The sequence below is a fragment of the Pteronotus mesoamericanus genome, unplaced genomic scaffold, assembly GCF_021234165.1.
Source record: "Pteronotus mesoamericanus isolate MK-2021 breed Mesoamerican mustached bat unplaced genomic scaffold, CSHL_Meso_final scaffold_507, whole genome shotgun sequence".
Taxonomy (NCBI): Eukaryota; Metazoa; Chordata; class Mammalia; order Chiroptera; family Mormoopidae; genus Pteronotus; species Pteronotus mesoamericanus.
In genome coordinates this window covers 17,332,681-17,350,599 of record NW_026555319.1, presented here as the reverse complement: position 1 = coordinate 17,350,599, position 17,919 = coordinate 17,332,681, and the positions used below count along the sequence as shown (strand labels likewise).

Below are 17,919 nucleotides of genomic sequence, written 5' to 3'. Positions count from 1 at the left end.
ACACACACACACACATGACTGCATGTAAAGTGGTGAATCCAAATAGTCTCTGTGGATCACGGCAATGTCATTTTCCTACTTTTGATATTGTACTATAGTTACGCAGGATGTCACCACTGGGGAAAATAAGTGAAAGGTACATGGGACCTCTTAGTATGTTCTTTTACAATTTTCCATATACCCATAATTATTTTAAAATAAAAAGTTTAAAAAGTCAGGAGGGACCTATAGACCCTAGTTGTTGGTTCTGCTCAATGGGAAAAATAAGATACAGAGAAAATAGCACTTGCGCTCCTTAGTGCAAGCCAGGTTAACAGGTAACTATGGGGAGAAATCTTACAGTGGAATAGAGGATAGAGGTAGTTTTAAGTATGGCACGAATGGGAATTGTATGGAAATAAGTAAACACCTTTGACCCTAGGCCAAAGAAAAGCTCTGCATGAACATATGGAAATGTATGAAGTTATAGATATAGGGGAAGAAAGGGTAGAGACAAAATTAATAAAACACACATTCATACAGTTCAGGCAATTGGTACTTGTTGCACTGGCATGAAACCGATTAAAATGTGGGACTTACACCCCACACCAGGCCACAACCCCCTCCCCATCCCTCACTGCAGGAAGGGAGCGCTGTGTGCTGCAGCTCTCTGACCTCGAGTGCTGGTGTAGCCCAAGGAGCTGCTGACTTCATACTGGTGCAGGTGGGGGAGTGGGATCATGAGCATGTTGGCGCTCCTGCCCAGGGAGCTGTCATCCGACGCCTGGCTCCTCACTTCCTCGGTGGGCAGCGCACGGTTGGGCACGGAGGGGCTGGACGAGACGTCACAGGAACTGGCACTCTTTCGATTCTGACTCTCCCGCTCTCGCTCTCGCACAGACCTGACCCAGGAGAGGCAAGGTACCGCCAAGTAAGGGATGCTGCCCCGCCTAGATTAAAACACCAAAACCTGTCCCCAACCCAAGCTACTTGGGAAACCAATAATAAAAATCCCCAATGAGACCTATGAGTGGGAAATAATACAGAAGGTACTTTGCCCAGAGGAGCTTGTAAAAAAGGGATAAGTGACTGATGGTTCTCAAGTGGCCGAAGTGCTGGGATCAGAGCCGTAAAGAAGTAATTGCTCTGGTCTGATCCCACTGATCAATCTCGTTTCACTGAAAATGGGGTAACCAGATGTGACACGACATGATGCAAGAGGAAGTATACAGCGCCACCTGAGGAGTCTTGTTGCACCAAAAATTGACTGTCTATTGAAGCGTCTGGAGATAATTGTCAGTTTACAGAAAACTTAGAAAATAGGGGACAAGTTAAGCTTTACAAGGAAGCAATAAGCAAAATGAAGAAAGGAAGGTGTTCTATAGTCACAGAAAAAAGACATTACAACCAAATGTGACATGTGCATCTTCTTTAGATCCCAATTCAAACAAAACAATTGTAAATACACATTTTTTGGGGGTCAATTGAGAAATCTGAATATGGACTAGCTATTCAAGGATATTAAGGAGTTAATGTTATTTGGTTACCAATGATAAGGTACTGTTTTGGTCTTTTTAATTCTTATTTGCTAGTGACAAATACTGAAATATTTACAGGTGAAAAAACATAGAATGCCTAGGGTTTGTTTTAGAATACTCAAGCAAATTTAAAATGTGGGGGAAGTGAAGAAACAAGACAAAACACGCTGACCACTGCCCATTACACTAGCCCATCTGTTTGAACACGCTAGAACATTTCCTTAATAAAAGTTTAAAAAACAGCACACCCTAATTAAAACATAAAACTCCCGAAGGGGAAAACCTCTGGAAACAGTAGGAAGAAGGATCAGAAGGAGAGATGCCTGATAGGTAGGAAAAATCCAGAATGAAAGAGTTAGCAACCATTGAGAGGGCTGCCTCTCTGGCGTCAGAGCTGTTCTCTTTCTGCCTGAAGGGGTTTTGTTTTAAGTAAGAGCCTAAACGGAGCCTGAAAATAGATCCCAAAGTTTGAGCACAGTACACGCTCAAGCCTGCACAAGGGATAAAGCACTGATGAAGGAAAGGTCTGGGTCCCAGCTGGGTAGCTCAGTTGGTTAGAGTGTCATCCTCATAAGCCAAGGTTGTAGGTATGATCCCTGTTCAGGACACATACAAGAATCAACCAATAAATGCATAAATAATTGGAACAACAAAAATTGATTTTTTTTCTCTCTCTTTTTCTCTCCCTCTCTAAAATCAATTAAAAAAGAAAAGAAAAAAAAGACAAGGTCTGGACCCTCAAGCAACACACAGCCTGGGTGTCTGGAACACCAGGTCTTGCCATCTTTGATTAGAAAAAAGAAAACCAAGGATCTTAGACTATGAAGGCACTTTAATATACGCATTAATGAGCCCTTCAGCAGAGTTTATGTGTATAGGAGCTTCTGTTACCAGCACTTATTCTAAGGTCCAAACATTTTCAGGATGAGATATTAGGATGGAATGAAGGAAAAGGACAAAAGACAATCACGTGACCACTACAAGCTCATTTGTCACAATGTGAAGAGAGAACAACATTACAGTGTGCTTGAAGTTGCATATTTAAGAAATCTAGTAAATTTGGTCAAGTAGGAAAAATAAGCTAGACCTCTGTTTCTTACGTTAATAATAAACTTCTGTATAATGAGCTAAGCCTAAAACCAAGATTATGAATTATTAGAGGAAAGTGGGTATTAGACTTGACAGGGAGGTCACTTTGTAAGTTACATAAATGTCTAATCACTATGCTGTGCACCTAAAACTAGTAATGTTGAATGTCAACTGTAATTGAAAATTTTTTAAATTTTAAATATTAGGAGAAAATATTAAATACATATCTCTCACCTTACACAAGACCCAGAAATGACTGCTAAATCCAACTACATATACAATTACAATTACTATATGACAATTACTATATAACACCATGGGGCAAATTTAAAAAGCAGGAATAAAGAGAGGAAGAAAAGTCCTTTGCTCTTTGGGAATAATAAACCTAAAATAAAGTCTGGGACCTAGGATCTATATATGTTAGTGGCAGCTCTCCTTATTTAGGGACAAAACTTTCTAGCAAACATAGCTAACAAAATGGCTGACCCAGAGAACATGAAAACAAAATCCCTAATGTTCTATATGATATGGCTTCTCTTTGGCCAACTTTAATTTAAAACATTTTCAAGGCTGTTCTCATAAAGGTCTGTGCTGGACCTCACACTTTCCTAAGCAAATGTTATGTTCACCCCCAAATGAATCTGGCAGAAAACCTGCAGGTGGCGAGGCGCTGAGCGCGGGATGGGCCTGGCAGCCTGAACACTTGAGCGTCGTAGGCATCGTAATCTACTTGGATGGGAAGGGCGTTCTCGGATTCTTTTGGCGTCCCAAGAGCTGAAATGTACAAATAACATGAATTGTCATCAAACACATTTCAACCAGATGCCTTCAGAGGGTCCTCATCAAAACCTGCAAGACACAGGGAATCATCATCACTATCTCTCCCTGGGGAAAAAAGGGATAATAACCCCATTCATCAGGTTGTTGAGATTAATGACTTATATGTCAAAGGATGTGGAAAGAATATAGCACTAAGTAAAGGCAAGGTGATGGCAGTATCTCATTATTCTGTGATCCTACTTTTAAAATATCATCGTAATATGTATGTTTAGTGCTTTGTAACTTTCTACCCGACCCCTATAATTGACCTATGGAAAAGAAAAACAAAATTTCATTATCATCTATTTTACAGTTGACAGGACAAAAATATACAAGGTGGTTAAGGAATCTTCCAAAGGTCACACAAGGGGAATTCAGGTCTCCCAACTTGGCTGTGAGCTTTTTATGTGACCTCACATACTCTTGTTGCCATGGGTTAGCTGACTCTTTCTAAAGGACATGAAAGAAGAAAAATACTCACATGTATCACGGCCATTTTTTGCTTTCTCAGAGGCAGGCTGTAAAATTAAATAGAGAATCGATTGGTAGCCTAGAACTTACCACAAGGCACAGTATGCAGGCGGCTGCTCCCGAGGGCAGAGGCCCTGTCTTCCTCCTCACTGTAACTGGTGGGAAGGCAGAAGCAAACCCTGGACAGCTGCCCACCATGGTGTCGTGCCCTGCTGGACCCTTTACTTCCCACCTCATATCATGTTCACTCTCACAACCCTGTCCAGTGGGGGCATGGACCCCACTTCATAGGTGAATATATTTAATTCTAGGGAGAATAAGGGACTTGTTCAAAGTCATTCAATCAGCAGGTGGCAGAGCCAAAAATCCAAGCCCAACTCTTCTTCAGACTCAGTCAATCCACCAGTGTGTCTGTCCTATCATGACTGGGGTCCACCTGACCCCAAACCCTGCATGCTTTCCCCTTCACCGTGGCCTTCTCTCCTCTCTGCCTACACCCACCAGAGCTGAGTACACTCGATAGATCGCCCAATATTTCGAAATGGAGTACAAAGGCAGAGGAGAAAACTAAAAAACCTATCACTTAAAAACAAAAATTTTTTTTAGGACCTTGAAACTGTCTGTAACAATACTCATTCTTTCTTGTTTAAAACAGTCACGTTGCAGAAAAGTTCCTCCATGTTCCACTTTATGGCGAAGGCATAAAACTTCAGAAGGCAGGAGAAGGACTTTCTGGGCAGTCCTATTCTCCTAGCACTCCCCTACTAGACATGGCCTATTTTAGAAGTTTTCATACTTCCAAATTAATATTTTCCATACTAGAAGAGTAAGACTAACACCTCCCTTCCACAGAAAATGAAAAGAACCGGCTCTTATACTACTGATGTGAAACAATCAAACAGGGCAACTTTCAGAGATTTCGGCTCAGCTAGATGGAGGAGAGCACCCTAGTGTGGAGCCTCTGTATTTAATAGCCCGGTTTTCTCCTTATATTACATTAAAAAGGCTTTTTCAGGTTCTCAAGAGTGGCATTTTTATTGACTGCAATATTTCATGGTTTTGCTTAGCCATATCCCTATTATTTTTAACTTGTCACTACTATGAATAAAACTGGACCACAACCTATTCAGATTCATTATCTGCAATTATTTCCAACCACATGGCCAACAATGAAACGAGCTGGTCAAATGGCACGACCATTTTGCACTGCTTTTGATACACACGGCCAAACTGCTTTTCCTACGAATTGGGCAACAACCAGGTCCTCAAGCACCAACCTCACCACGCTTTTTGGCATAATTATTTTTTAAATATAATCTTTATTATATTTTTTCGATTACCATTTATTCCCCTCATACCTCCCTCCCCCCAGTAATCACCTCACTGAGCATAATTATTAATACGTTTTAAACCTATTTAGTAGGCAAAAAAAATAAATCCCCATTCCCGCTTGAATCTGCCTTTCTTTAACTACCTGCTAAGATGTGGCCTTCTTGTCAAGTTTCCTCTTTGCTGCAGCACGTGTCTGTCTATGTGTTTGACCCTATCAGTATGTGAGAGGTCTCCGTATCTGCATAAACTGCTCACATCACAGTAAAAATCATTCTTTTATTATTATTAAAGAACTAAAATAGTTGTTCTTTGTCATATTTTTGCCAAAGATATTTCTTACATATGGGGGTTTGCCTTGTTATTTATTTATTTAATGTGGAAAACTGTACAGTTCTAAAAACGATTTCCTAAACTCATTTATTACCCTGGGAGGAAGCGAGTATCTTGGGACTAAAATAACCTTGAGGGCGTGTGACAGTCCCTAAAGGCTCTGCTGGTTGGTGGCAACTTACCTTCTTTCCGGCCAGTTTTATCCGTGGGGTGAAACTGTTACAAAAGAGCTGGCTTTTGGATGTGTAGAAACTGTAAAAGAAGCAAAAAGGGTCATTAGTCGAAACCCCTTTTGTTTTAAACCTCAGGACACAGTTGAAATCCCAACAATGGATCAGCCCCCTTGTGAATGTCTTTACTGGCCTTCCCAATTCTGACTTTTGTAATTACTACAAAACATTAATTATGTTTTAAATGGTGTTCTCTTCTCCTCCCCCACCACCCAATAAATTGTTTCATGCTAGTCCTGACGCCTAACTGGATTAGAATCTCCTTCTTACGGCAAAGATACATCTATTTACACCACACTACTTTTTCACCTAGATACCTGGCATCAGGCTGGGCCCCAGGGAAGTCCTTGTCACTCCCTGATTGATCAGTACTTCGTGAGCGAGAATAACCCAGACAAGAAAATGAAAAGGTGGCACTCAGAAAAAGATGGCAGAAACCTTTAAGTGTCAATCCCTCTGAAAATCGGGCCCTAAGGCAGTCACACCAGGTGCACGAGAAAATTGGAGACCCAGCCTTGCCCTGGGTATGTTGAAAGAACAAGTGAATGAAACCTGTGCAGCCTTTTCTATTCCTTAGGCATCTCCCCATGTACTTAAAAAAAAAATTTACAGTTAACTTGTGATAAAGATGTTTTAGATATTGACCAATCCCCATCTTGTATCATAACCCTGATCATAAAGAAACAAAAGAGGCAGTATCAATAGATAACCAGTGCACTACGGGGCAATCCTAGTGGCACATTGAGTGCATAAGAACATAAGAATATTGCCTGCGACCAGACCTGGAGTCCAACTAGCCCCTGGGACTTGTTCTTTCACAGTGGTACCAAGAAAGATACCAAATAGAGGATGCTATTCTCTTTACGGACATTAATTGTAAAAGATCTGAGTGGTAAAGTGATGTCAGTCAGAAGAATGGGTTTCTATTAGATTGACCCATATGAAATTACTGTGTTTGAAGTTCTAAGACAGTGTGATGTCATAATTTCAAATGGTTCGTATCAATAGCAGCAGCTTCGCCATGAACTTGCTGTCCGGCCCTCAGCAGGCCGCTTAACCTCTCTGGAACGCAGAGTTCTTCACCTGTACAACATGACTGGATGTTCTCTATGAGCACCCAGACAGGCTGCAGTTATCTCCTGTGATATCCTCAAAATCCCAGTTTTATAATTCTTAGGGATCTGATTAATTTACTTTTTGAATCAATTTTCCTTGTTAGCCAGTAATACTTGGGCAGCAGCATATTCTCACTGGACACAGTCTGAGTATGCTTAGGAGGGTCTCCAGCCTTAACACAGTGGGAACAATTTGCCTGCATCTGGAGAGACTTTGCTGACAGGATGAGAACAACAGCCCCTGACAGCAGCCATCCATCTCAGGCCACAAGTCCTTGTTCCTGTCAGGAGAGGCTCAAGCAAACAAGGCTCGCAATGAGTTGTTAAAAGCAGGCCCGGGCCTCCCAGCCCCTGGAGCCTGAAACCCCTTGGGTATAGATCCATCCTTCATCTTCACTGGAATCAGAGAGCCAGGTGAGGAGGAAAAATAGTGACAAATCAGGACCCTTTCAACTTATTATGAAGTAAAATTTGAGGAAATTGTAATTCTTAAATTCATATACAATTTTGTATGTGTTATAACTATTTTTTCCCTTAATTATTTCTTAAACCAAACTTAAGGCCATGAAATATAGTATAGAACTAAACAATAGCTATTTTCTTATTGGCAAAAGAATCTGAATGTCTACTCTAAGATTACAAATCCAAAAATATTTAGACAGCTAACAAAAAAAGGAGATACTTTTGTCTCTGAAATACATGAAAAGAAATAAGCTCAAAATACTCCTTTTTAACCTGAACCAAGTTTTTTAAATACAGTAACATAAACTCAAGATAAGGAAGAGTCAGAAGGCATTTTATTATGAAATAGTCGCTTTTTCTTAAGGTGACTTCATCAGGCAATACAACAACAACATTCAAAATTGAACATCATTAAACAGTCACATACACACACATGTAAAGGAATAACAGGAACGACCAGCCAAAGAGTATCTCACTGGGCTTCCTGAGAAGAGCATGCTTAGACATGCTTAGAACAGGATAATTACAATGCAATCACTCTACCTTTACAAGTTGGCCAAATGACTACTCCTTGCTCATGAAACTGGTTCTTCACTTATGAATGATTATAACTGACCAACAGCAACCACCATACCAGGATGATGTGGCCCGTAACAAAGATAAAGAGAATATCAAATGCTGAAATCAAAATGTGTGATGAATTTTCAAGCTGGTCTCCAGCAAAGACTTACAACTAAACTGAAGCCAGAATTGAAGGTTCTGCTGAGCTTGAGGCATGAGCCGAGTGGTCTTCTGCCCCTTGTGAGTCCTGCCTTAAGACAGACAGCCCAGAGAGGGGTAGAATGCTCTGGAAGCACTCAAGAAAACATGGCTATTGGCTATCAAGGGTGGCACAGAAAGATGAGAAACGTGGGGGCTGGTTGTTGGAGGATAAATAGGCATTTGGGAGGGAAAAGACAGGTGGAGAGGCCCATGAGGCAGGAAAGCTCAGGTGTGAGCGAGCTGTGTGTGTGCCATGCAGAGCGAAAGAGGGCAAGCGGTGTGAGAGGAGGCCTCAGACGGCAAACACTGTAGTCTTTAGTAGCCGCACGAGAAACCAGAGGAAAAGGGCCACAGGATCTGGTTTTCATAAAAATGACTCAGTTTTCATAAAAAAGATTCTGGTAACTAGGTACAGCAGTACTTGACAGATGCTGGTCCCCAGACCGCCGATGTGCCTTGGCGCTCCATTGGAGACTGCTATGTGAGGGTGCAGAGCAACACTAATACTGTTTTGCTTTTATATGCTTGGTTCCAAGTAAGGCTCTTACTTGAAGAAAGGGCCCTGTTGCTTAACAAAAAGATTTAAAAGGAAAAAAGAAAAGCACTGGTCTAAAGAAGCGATTCTCAGTGGGCAGGCAGGGGAAATTTTACTGCCTGGGGGACATGTGGCCATGTCTGCAGACATTTTTTAAAAAATTATTTTTAGTCTAAATGATTTCCCCTCCCTAGTTTCCAATGGTTTCAAATGCATTCTCCATAAACCTGCAGGGTTTTTTTTTTTTTAAAGAAATCATTAAACATTAAAAAGAATTAATAGCCCCAGTCTTTTCACTTTTGGCTGGTTTATTCGAGGACATCTAGTTCTCATCATTAGTTTCCAGAAGGTACCAGCTCTACCTGCAGTGTTTCAAAGAGACCTGAACTTTTTGCAGGACTTTTGATAGGGAAATTCCCTTAGCCCCTATTCCTGCAGACATTTTTGGTTGTCACAACTGGGAGTGTGTGCTATCAGCATCTAGTGGGTGGGCGCCAAGGATGCTGCTCGATGTCCTACAGTGCACAGGACAGCACCCCCAACCACAAACACCAATCAGGCCCAAAACGTCAGCAGCGTCAAGGCTGAGAAACCCTGGTCTAAAGGATGGACTGAAGGGAAGAGGTTAGAAATAGACACACTAAGATTACTGTAGTTGTTCAAAAGATGACGCCCGGGATAAGGCAGTGGCACTGGCAGATGGACGAGAGACGCCACCCTTGAGCTGGAATCAGCAGGGACACGAGGCCTCATCCCATGTGAAGAAGCAGCATGGGAATTGTTCTACAAATGGAGGAAGCCAGGCGCGGTGCTGGTCAGCTATGGCCTGTGGGAACGGGAATAATAGGAGCTGGGGACAGGAGTGGAAATAAGTCCTTCGAAATTCATTTATATATTTTTCACTGTAGACTGTCCTTATGGTACTGCCAGTGTTTTGCACATAGAGAAACTTTAAGTAAATGTTGAAACTTTGGTTTCCACATCTTGAGCAACGATTTTACAGTAAGAACATAACAGATTTAAAGAGAAAATGGCAAGGAAGTTATTCAAAATTCTTATCATATAGTATGAATCAAGATCACAACCCACCTGTGATTTATCCAGTGAGGAATATTATAGTCATCGCCCAGACGAGAATCGCAAGGAGCACTTCGATTATGCAGCTGAAAGGGAAAATGTCAGGCACAGGTCAGCTAAAAATCAAGTGGGAAATGGGACTGTTCCAACTTTTGTTTTTAATAAAAACTATTCTCAAGATCACCCTGGCTCCGAAAAATGGCCGTTAGTAAGCAATCCAAAATTGAATGACCTTGAACAATGGGACAGCATGTAACGGTTGCTCCCCCATGCACACCAAGTCCACACCAATTCCTAAAAAAGAAGAGACAAAATGAGTTTGGGTAGGGGTGAGGTGGGGGGAGGCAGATATGACATCTATTATTGATGTCATTTCACTGTGTCAGGGTACATATAACCTCCTCAGTGCTGCCTATGCAGCAAAGGAGTAAAGAGATGCATTTTATTCTTTCTCTTTCTCTTTACCTAGTCCTGTCACACCTGCCACCGGTCAGTGCTTGACAGTCAGCCTCTGACTGCCTCGCTGACAGAGCATGATTTTTCAAAAAGACAACCAGGCTTCCATTACTGAAGCATCAAGGCCAGAAAGGAAAGGAACCTTGTCTTTTCAGTAAAAAGCAAAACAATCCATGTCACTTAACAGAGCTTCTTTATTGACAATTAGGATTTACATCCCCAACTCCATCTTGTTGTTGAAATACAAATTAAATGGGTGTCAGGCTGTGAGCTGGGGAAGCATGACACATCACAGAGGGAGGGCTGAGCTAGATGATCTGATCGTACTTCCTGGTATGAGCTGATGGACACTGGTTTCTTGAAACAATCCCCCCAAACAGGGTTCTCCAGTGCCAAATATGCTTGGGAAACTCAGTACCAGTTATACCCTTTGGAGATAAACAGGATACACTACCATATAAAAACCTGCAATTAGGGAATGGGCGTGACCCAACATCTACCAAATCGATTTGACCATGGAACTTCCTTGTTACCTAATATCATTCACATCCCCAAATCCCTGATGCACAAAGCCAGGGAAAACTCAGAGTTCTCAGGGTAAGACAGCACAAATCAGGGAGGGTTACCGTTATCGATCATCCGCTGCTTGGTCAAGATCATGAGTAGACGGTCCACTTCAAACACACCCACTCCAGGCGTGATCACCACGGACATCTGCCCAGTTCGGTCAAAGTTGCGGTTGATATAGTGCTTGTCAAACACTTGAAGCAAAGCAAAGAGTCCCCCAATGAAGATATTAAAGCTTTTCAGGAACCAGCCACTGGCAAGCATCTCTGTGCTCTTGGAACATTTTACCCATATTTCTATTATAGCAATTGCCACATTCTGACCTGACTTCTAGTTAATCATGTTCATGCCTGTCTTTCCCCTTGTGCATTAAGAACTGCTTAATACAAGACTATGTCACTGTCACCTTTGTTAATCTGTCTCCACTGAAACTTGCCTTGTGAAGCCTGAAAGGTTCAAATTTTATGTCATTAATTTCCATAAATGAGTCTGTACTGAAACTTATAAGAATCAAGTATTAACTTCAGATAATACTTACAAGAGTTGGAACAGAATCTTGTAATGACTTTGTAAATTTGGGAAGTTAATTTTTATATCTGGCCTGTGTAATTCATGCTCTGAGAAATCAGTGATATTCAAATATGACAAAAATATTGACTAATAAAAGACCCCATTCTCTAGAATCTCTAGCACCTTAGTACAGACAGTGAAGTGACCACACACGATCACTTCGCCACTCGCCAGTGCCAGACAGATGCCTGACAGGAGCTGGTCCAATCAGATGCTCTCTGCGGGGCACACAGAATTCTGAACAGAGAGTAGAGAGACTGGGCTGCTGGGAGATGAACACAGTTCTAGGAATTCCCACTCCTGTGGCTGCCAGAGCCACCCTAGTCCTCATGTTCTTCAGCGCAGTGTTCAGGCCTTCCCTGGCTGCCTCTCTGAGCCCCTGTACCCATACATTTTTTTTTTTGTTTGTTTAAATGAATGAATTGAGTAGGTTTCTGGTATTTGAAAACTAAGTATTTCAGCTAACACATAAATGTAGGACAAACATTTGGAAGACATCATAGTACACTCTTTAACAATGGTCCCTCTTGGGAGGAGCCTAATGGTAGAAGGAGGGGGAAGATACCCATTTTTACTCAGTACACCTCTCCAGTGCTTGCATTCTAGGCACACTGGTCACTTTTGTAATTTTTTAAAGCCCTGACTGGTGTGGCTCAGTTGGTTGGGTGTTGACCCTCAAGGTGAAAGGCTGCTGGTTCAATCTCCAGTCAGGACTCATGCCTAGCTTGTGGGTTCGGTCCCCAGGCGGGAAGCATACGAGAGATGGCCGATTGATGTTTCCCTCTCATATCGATGTTTCTTACCCTCCCTTTTTCCCTCCCTTCCCCTCATTCTAAAAATAAATAAATACAAATCTTTTAAAAAATAAAAGTAGAGCGAAAAAAAAAATTACCTAGAAGCAGTTGAGGGATGGGGTAAAAAAAATCTTAAGAACACAGTTTAGTAAAACAAAGAGCCTAAGGGAGATCCCCTACAGCTGCTGAATCTTAGGTTACTGTGAGAAACGGATGAGAACAACAAGTCTACTTCCCAACAGAAGACCCAAGAGCTAAATGTTGGCCATCGGAAATTACTGCTTTCAATTAATTTTGGGGGTTGGCGGGTATGAACATCATCAACTAGGTCTGGGTCTTTGGGCATTAATAAAGAGAAGTTCATGGTCAGGAGGTAGGCACGATGCTCACCGACTGGCATCCTTACTCACCATTGAATGACAGATTGATGGCCTCCAGGTAGTTGCCTTGTGCTGAGGTAGAATTTTCTCCTTGAGGAAAGCCCTCTGAAGCAAAAGACATGAGAGAAGAAAAACAGCTCATGAAAAATAAACTGTTTTTTCAAAAACACTTTTTTTACTAAACTTATTGGGGTGACATTGATTAATAAAATTATATAGGTTTCAGGTGTACAATTCTATAATATTCATCTGTATATTGTATTGTGTGTTCACCACCCGCAAGTCAGGTCTCCTTCCACCACCATTTATCCCCTTTGTACCTCTTCTACCTTCCCCCACCCCCCTTTCCTTCTGGGAATCACCATACAAGACAAACTCTTAAAAAGCAAGTGGAAGGTACCTGGCTCCAAAGGGCCCCCGCCCTGTAGCAGGGACATTATTGCACTCTGCTGAATACGTAGTGAACAACTGAACCCAACCAGAAATAGAAACCTGACAGAAGCAGAGACTACAGCACTGGAAGGGAAACAGGCATGAACCTCTTCGTCTCCCAGCCTCCAGCCTCTGCCTCCTTCCCTGCTGCACCTCCTATCCCATGGATGCAGTACCTGCCTGTTCCAGTCGCACCAGCACTGGATACTGGATGAAGAGTTTTTTAATGGTCACAAGGAGTGAAGTCCACTCTTCTCTCCTCTCATTCTGGACCACCACTCTGAAAGGAGTGTTATCATAAAATAGATATCAGGCAGCTCTTCCATATAGCTATTACATTGTAATTATATACGAAAATGCCCTTACTCTTTAGATATGCATAGGAACAAAATGTGATACTATCTGTAATTTACTCTCAAACAAAATTTAGTACCCTCACAAAAAAAAAAAAAAAAAAAAAAAAGATGAGGCAAATATGGCAGGATAACAGCTATTAAAACCAGGTGTTGGATAAATGGGTTCATTATATTATTCATTCTTCTTTGCTGCAAGATTGAAATTTTTCACAATAAAAAGTTTGAAAAGTCTTAATGTAATATGGTATCCTAGACTGGATCCTTGAACAAAACTGGAAGAACTGGTGAAATCTGAGAAAAGCCTGAAGTTTTTTTAGTTAATAATAATGTTCCTGTAGTTTTGACATATGTACTTTGATTATGAAATGTTAACAGGGAAAACTGGGTGAAGGGTATATGGGAACTCCCTGAATTTTCTTTGCACCTTCTCTATAAACTTAAAATGATTCTAAAATAAAAAGGTTACTTAAAAAAAAAACATTAGGAAAGAAATCACCAAAAAAGGGGGTGGGACCTAGTAAAGAACCCAGGATATACTTATAAAAGTCTTCATAGAATCGTCCCTTGTGATCCTGTCGAATTGAGGCTCGGTTTACTTCAGGAAATTCATCTGAAACAGAGAAAACAATGTATGCAGATCAGATTGAAAAGATAAACTCACAGTTTCTCTGCTCCCTCTTCCAGGCTGAACAACTGCAAAATAAATAAATATAATTACATATCTATTATGTTGCTTTTAAGATGAATCACAGCCCACAGACTTCTTGCATCCACTAATGGACTATGATATTTGCTCTTTTACCCTGTCCACATAACAGGAAAGATGGGAAACATGGAGCAGTGCAAAGGGGAAGAAGATAATAAGGAATGGATGGGGTAGGGGTGTGAAAAGCTTAAAAAATAAATTGGAGACTTACTCACCAAGAGATTTCGCATCATAGAAAGTTCTAGAAAATAGGACCACTGTCACTTCATGACTACAGTTCTTTTCCTAAGCATGAGCAGAGAAAAAGAAGGCTCAAGTTTATTCCATTTACTTCAATATGAAGCAGCCTGCATGAACATAGTATCTCTCAGTTCTAGGAGGCATTGTGGTAGTATAGTACTAGAAAACATCAGGTAGTTACAGGGGGCATAATGCAATGAACAGAACACTGCTGGGAGTCAGAAGACCTGGATTCAATTCTGGCTCAGGAACTTACCATTACGTGACCTCGGGCAAGTTACCCAAAGTTCCAGGAATGTGGCAAATGCTTTGCAAATGGCAAATCACTGAAAGGTATGGGTCCCTTCTCCCAGCTTCTGATTTGGCATGAGATCGATCAGCCCAGTGTCAGAGGATCATGGTATCTGTATCTGTTTCAGTGTTTTTTAATTTCTGCGCAAGCGTAGTTTATAGAACAAGAACAGAACTGATGGGGGTGGATATGAGAATCTAAGACACTCCCAGATCCTACCACTGTCACAGGATGAGGACTGAGGGCTGCTGGACATGCGGGGGTTAAAGGGGAGGCAATGAATTACCTCTGCACTGGGATAAGGACTACGGAGAATAAACATTCCATGGGGCCTGGGAATCAGGGTTCTGGGAGTAGAGTGTTTACAGAAGGCATGAAATTTGGCTTGCACCAGTGAGTCAGCGAGGTGAGCTTCAGTTCCTCCAGAGGCTTTGAAGACGACAGCCTTTATTCAGCAGCCCCATCTCTAACCCAACTGTACTTACTGACTACACATTCACCATTTACCATATAATGTATACAATACAACCTCATATTCTTCGGTGGGTGTATCTCAAGTGGAGAGAAATTCCTAAATATAAGTCATAGTACCAAGAGCAGAATGTTACAAAAAAGCAGACCTTCATTAGCCACCAACTAATTTATTGGACTCTAGTGCTCCAAACTGAGCATTTTTTATCTGATTTTGCTATAAGTTGATATATAGGGAGAATGCCTTACAATGCAGCTGGTGTGGTCATATGAGCTTCTCAACTCATGTGTGATGGAAAAGACAATATACAACAATGGTAACATGTCTGGGATTATAGGAACATAGACAGGACAGCACAGGGGAGATGGTTTCAGGTTTGCTCTGGATGAATGGATGGAACAAGGTTAGAATCCTTAGTCTGCTTTTACAGGCTACTGATTATGGATAGGTTACCTAACGTCTTAGAGCCGTACTTTCCTTCCCTATGTAATAGGGACAAGAGAATTAAGTGGGATAATACCATGACACCTACTATGTCAAAATAATAAATATTAGCTAGGGTTACTACTATTACTGCCACCACCATTATATTTTGGGCTCAGAAATTATTTCATAAATTCCCATGCTTGATCCTGCTATCCACAGTGCGAGCTCTTCAACAGGATGAATGAGTAACTTTCACCAAACTTCATTAAATCAATAGTGTGATCACAGAAAGTTATCTAATTCATTTTCAAGTTCTTGCTTTATAACCAAGTTCTTGATTTAAAAAACAAACAAACAAGCAAACAACAAATCCTAAGAGCAAAGTCCTGTAAACTAAGGACCGGGCTTATGCCATATATTGTCCCCATATCTAGTCGTATATACACTCACAAAATCTTGGGTCCGGAGACATCTAAAGGGTCACTGAACCAGGCTTGAAATGGAGGTGTGCACGGACCCAGCACTGACACGCCATCATGTGGTCCAAAGTAACCGTCATTCAGCCCACCCGTAAGGCCTGGCTTCCTGCAGCCCCTGTGGTTGGTGCTCTCCTCGGACCTCCATATTGAGGCAGATCCCAAGGACTGATCACCCGTAAGCCAGATGACTGCAGAAACCTCTTAGCTGGTCTGCCTAATTCCCGTCTGCTCCTTCACCAAATTGCTCCTGGCCACTGGGCTATTCTTCCTCACATTCTCTCCAGCTTTGATCACAATGACCCCTACTGGACAATCTTTAATAGCTCCCGCTTCTTATCAAATCAAGTCTGAATTGCCTGCCTTGACTTGACCCTATCCTTCTAATCCAATCTTACTACTTGATTATCCCCCCCTCACAAACTCTGCAGAGTCACCTAAGACCACACCTCATTCTAATGCCCATTCTCATTCTGCTCATAGGCTTCTCTTCTCTTCGTATGAAACACCCTCTGTCTCCCTTCCCAGCCCTCCAAGCCTTCCTCGGCCTTCTGGTTTGTATTTCCCTCGTGACTAATGATGTTGAGCATCTTTTGATATGTTTATTGGCTATCTTATATATCTTATTCGGAAAAAAGTATACTCAAGTCCTTTGCCTATTGTGCATGGGGTTGTTTCTCTTTTGGTTGTTGAGCTGTAAATATTCTTTATATATTCTAGACACTAGACTCTTATCAGATAGCTAATTTGCAAATATTGTCTCCCATTCTGTGTGTTATCTTTCCACTTTTTTTTATAGTGTTTTTTAATGCACAGAATTTTTTATTCTAATGAAGTTCATTCAATTTATTTTTCTTTGGTTGCATGTGCTTCTGGTGTCATTCTAAGAAATCCTTGCCAAATCCCATGTCATAAAGATTTATCTTGTGTTTTAAGATTTTTATGGTTTTGGCTCTCGTATACAGGTATTTGATGCAATTTGAATTAATTACTTTTATATGCTGTGAGGTGGGGTCCAAATTCATCCTTTTGCATATGGATATTCACTTGTCTTAGAACCATTGTCTCTTCAACAACCATTGCAGAAGAGACAATGGCTCTTGCCCATTCTTTGCCTGATTGAATGGATTTGACATCCTTGTCTCAAATCAAGGGCATAGTCTCAGTTCTATTCATTGATATTAGATATGTATCTTTATGCCGGTACCATGCTGTTTTGACCACTTTTGACTTTTTTGTAAGTTTTGAAATAAGGAAGTAACAGTCCCCCAATTTTATTCTTTTTCAAGAATGTTTTGGCTATTTATGATCCCCTTCAATTTCACATAAATTTTATAATCAGCTTTTCCATTTCTGGGGGGAAAAATGGCCATAGGGATTTTGATAGGGACTGTATTGAGCTGTAGCTTGCTTTGGGTAGTATTGCCATTTTAACAACATTAAATCTTCCAATCCATGAAAATGGATTAGTTTCCACTTCTTTAGAATTTTGTTAATTTTTTCCGGCAACGTTTTATAGATTTTAGTATGTAAGTCTTGCATCTCCTTGGGTGAATTATTCCAAGGTATCTTATGCTTTCTGACGTTCTCATAAATGGAAGTGTTTTTTACTTCCCTTTTTAAAATTTAATTCCTTGTCTCATTTCCTGTTTGACTTTCATTGCTGATGAAGCACAGCTGATTTTCTATCCTATAATTTTGTTGAATTCATTTATTAGCTCTAATAGTTTTTTTTATAGATTTTTTTAGGATTTTTCTACATATAGGATATCATCTGTCTTCTTTTCCAACATGGATGCCTTCTATTTCTTTTTCTTACATAGTTGTTCTGGCTAGAACTTCCAGTACAAAGTTGAATACTAGTGGTGACAGCAAGTGTCCTTGTCCTGTTCCTGATCTTATAGGGAAAAGTTTCCAGTCTTTCACCAGGGGTTTCTCATAATGTCCTTTATAATGTTGAGGTGATTAAAATAATTTAAATCTAGCATCTCATCAATTTAAGCTTCAGCTAAG

At 41.0% G+C, this 17,919-nt stretch overlaps 1 protein-coding gene across 1 annotated transcript in view; it reads right to left on the bottom strand.

The window, feature by feature from the left end:
- Positions 1-17,919, bottom strand: part of DEPDC5 (DEP domain containing 5, GATOR1 subcomplex subunit) — a 91,640-nt gene that overhangs the window by 56,920 nt on the left and 16,801 nt on the right. The window contains exons 11-21 of the mRNA XM_054594411.1: positions 14,216-14,285; positions 13,832-13,904; positions 13,115-13,218; positions 12,537-12,611; positions 10,822-10,956; positions 9,972-10,033; positions 9,752-9,825; positions 5,741-5,810; positions 3,907-3,943; positions 3,260-3,380; positions 655-881 (exon numbers count right to left, since the gene is read on the bottom strand). Coding sequence (XP_054450386.1) covers positions 655-881; positions 3,260-3,380; positions 3,907-3,943; positions 5,741-5,810; positions 9,752-9,825; positions 9,972-10,033; positions 10,822-10,956; positions 12,537-12,611; positions 13,115-13,218; positions 13,832-13,904; positions 14,216-14,285 — 1,048 coding nt within the window. The remainder of the gene's footprint in view (positions 1-654; positions 882-3,259; positions 3,381-3,906; positions 3,944-5,740; positions 5,811-9,751; positions 9,826-9,971; positions 10,034-10,821; positions 10,957-12,536; positions 12,612-13,114; positions 13,219-13,831; positions 13,905-14,215; positions 14,286-17,919) is intronic.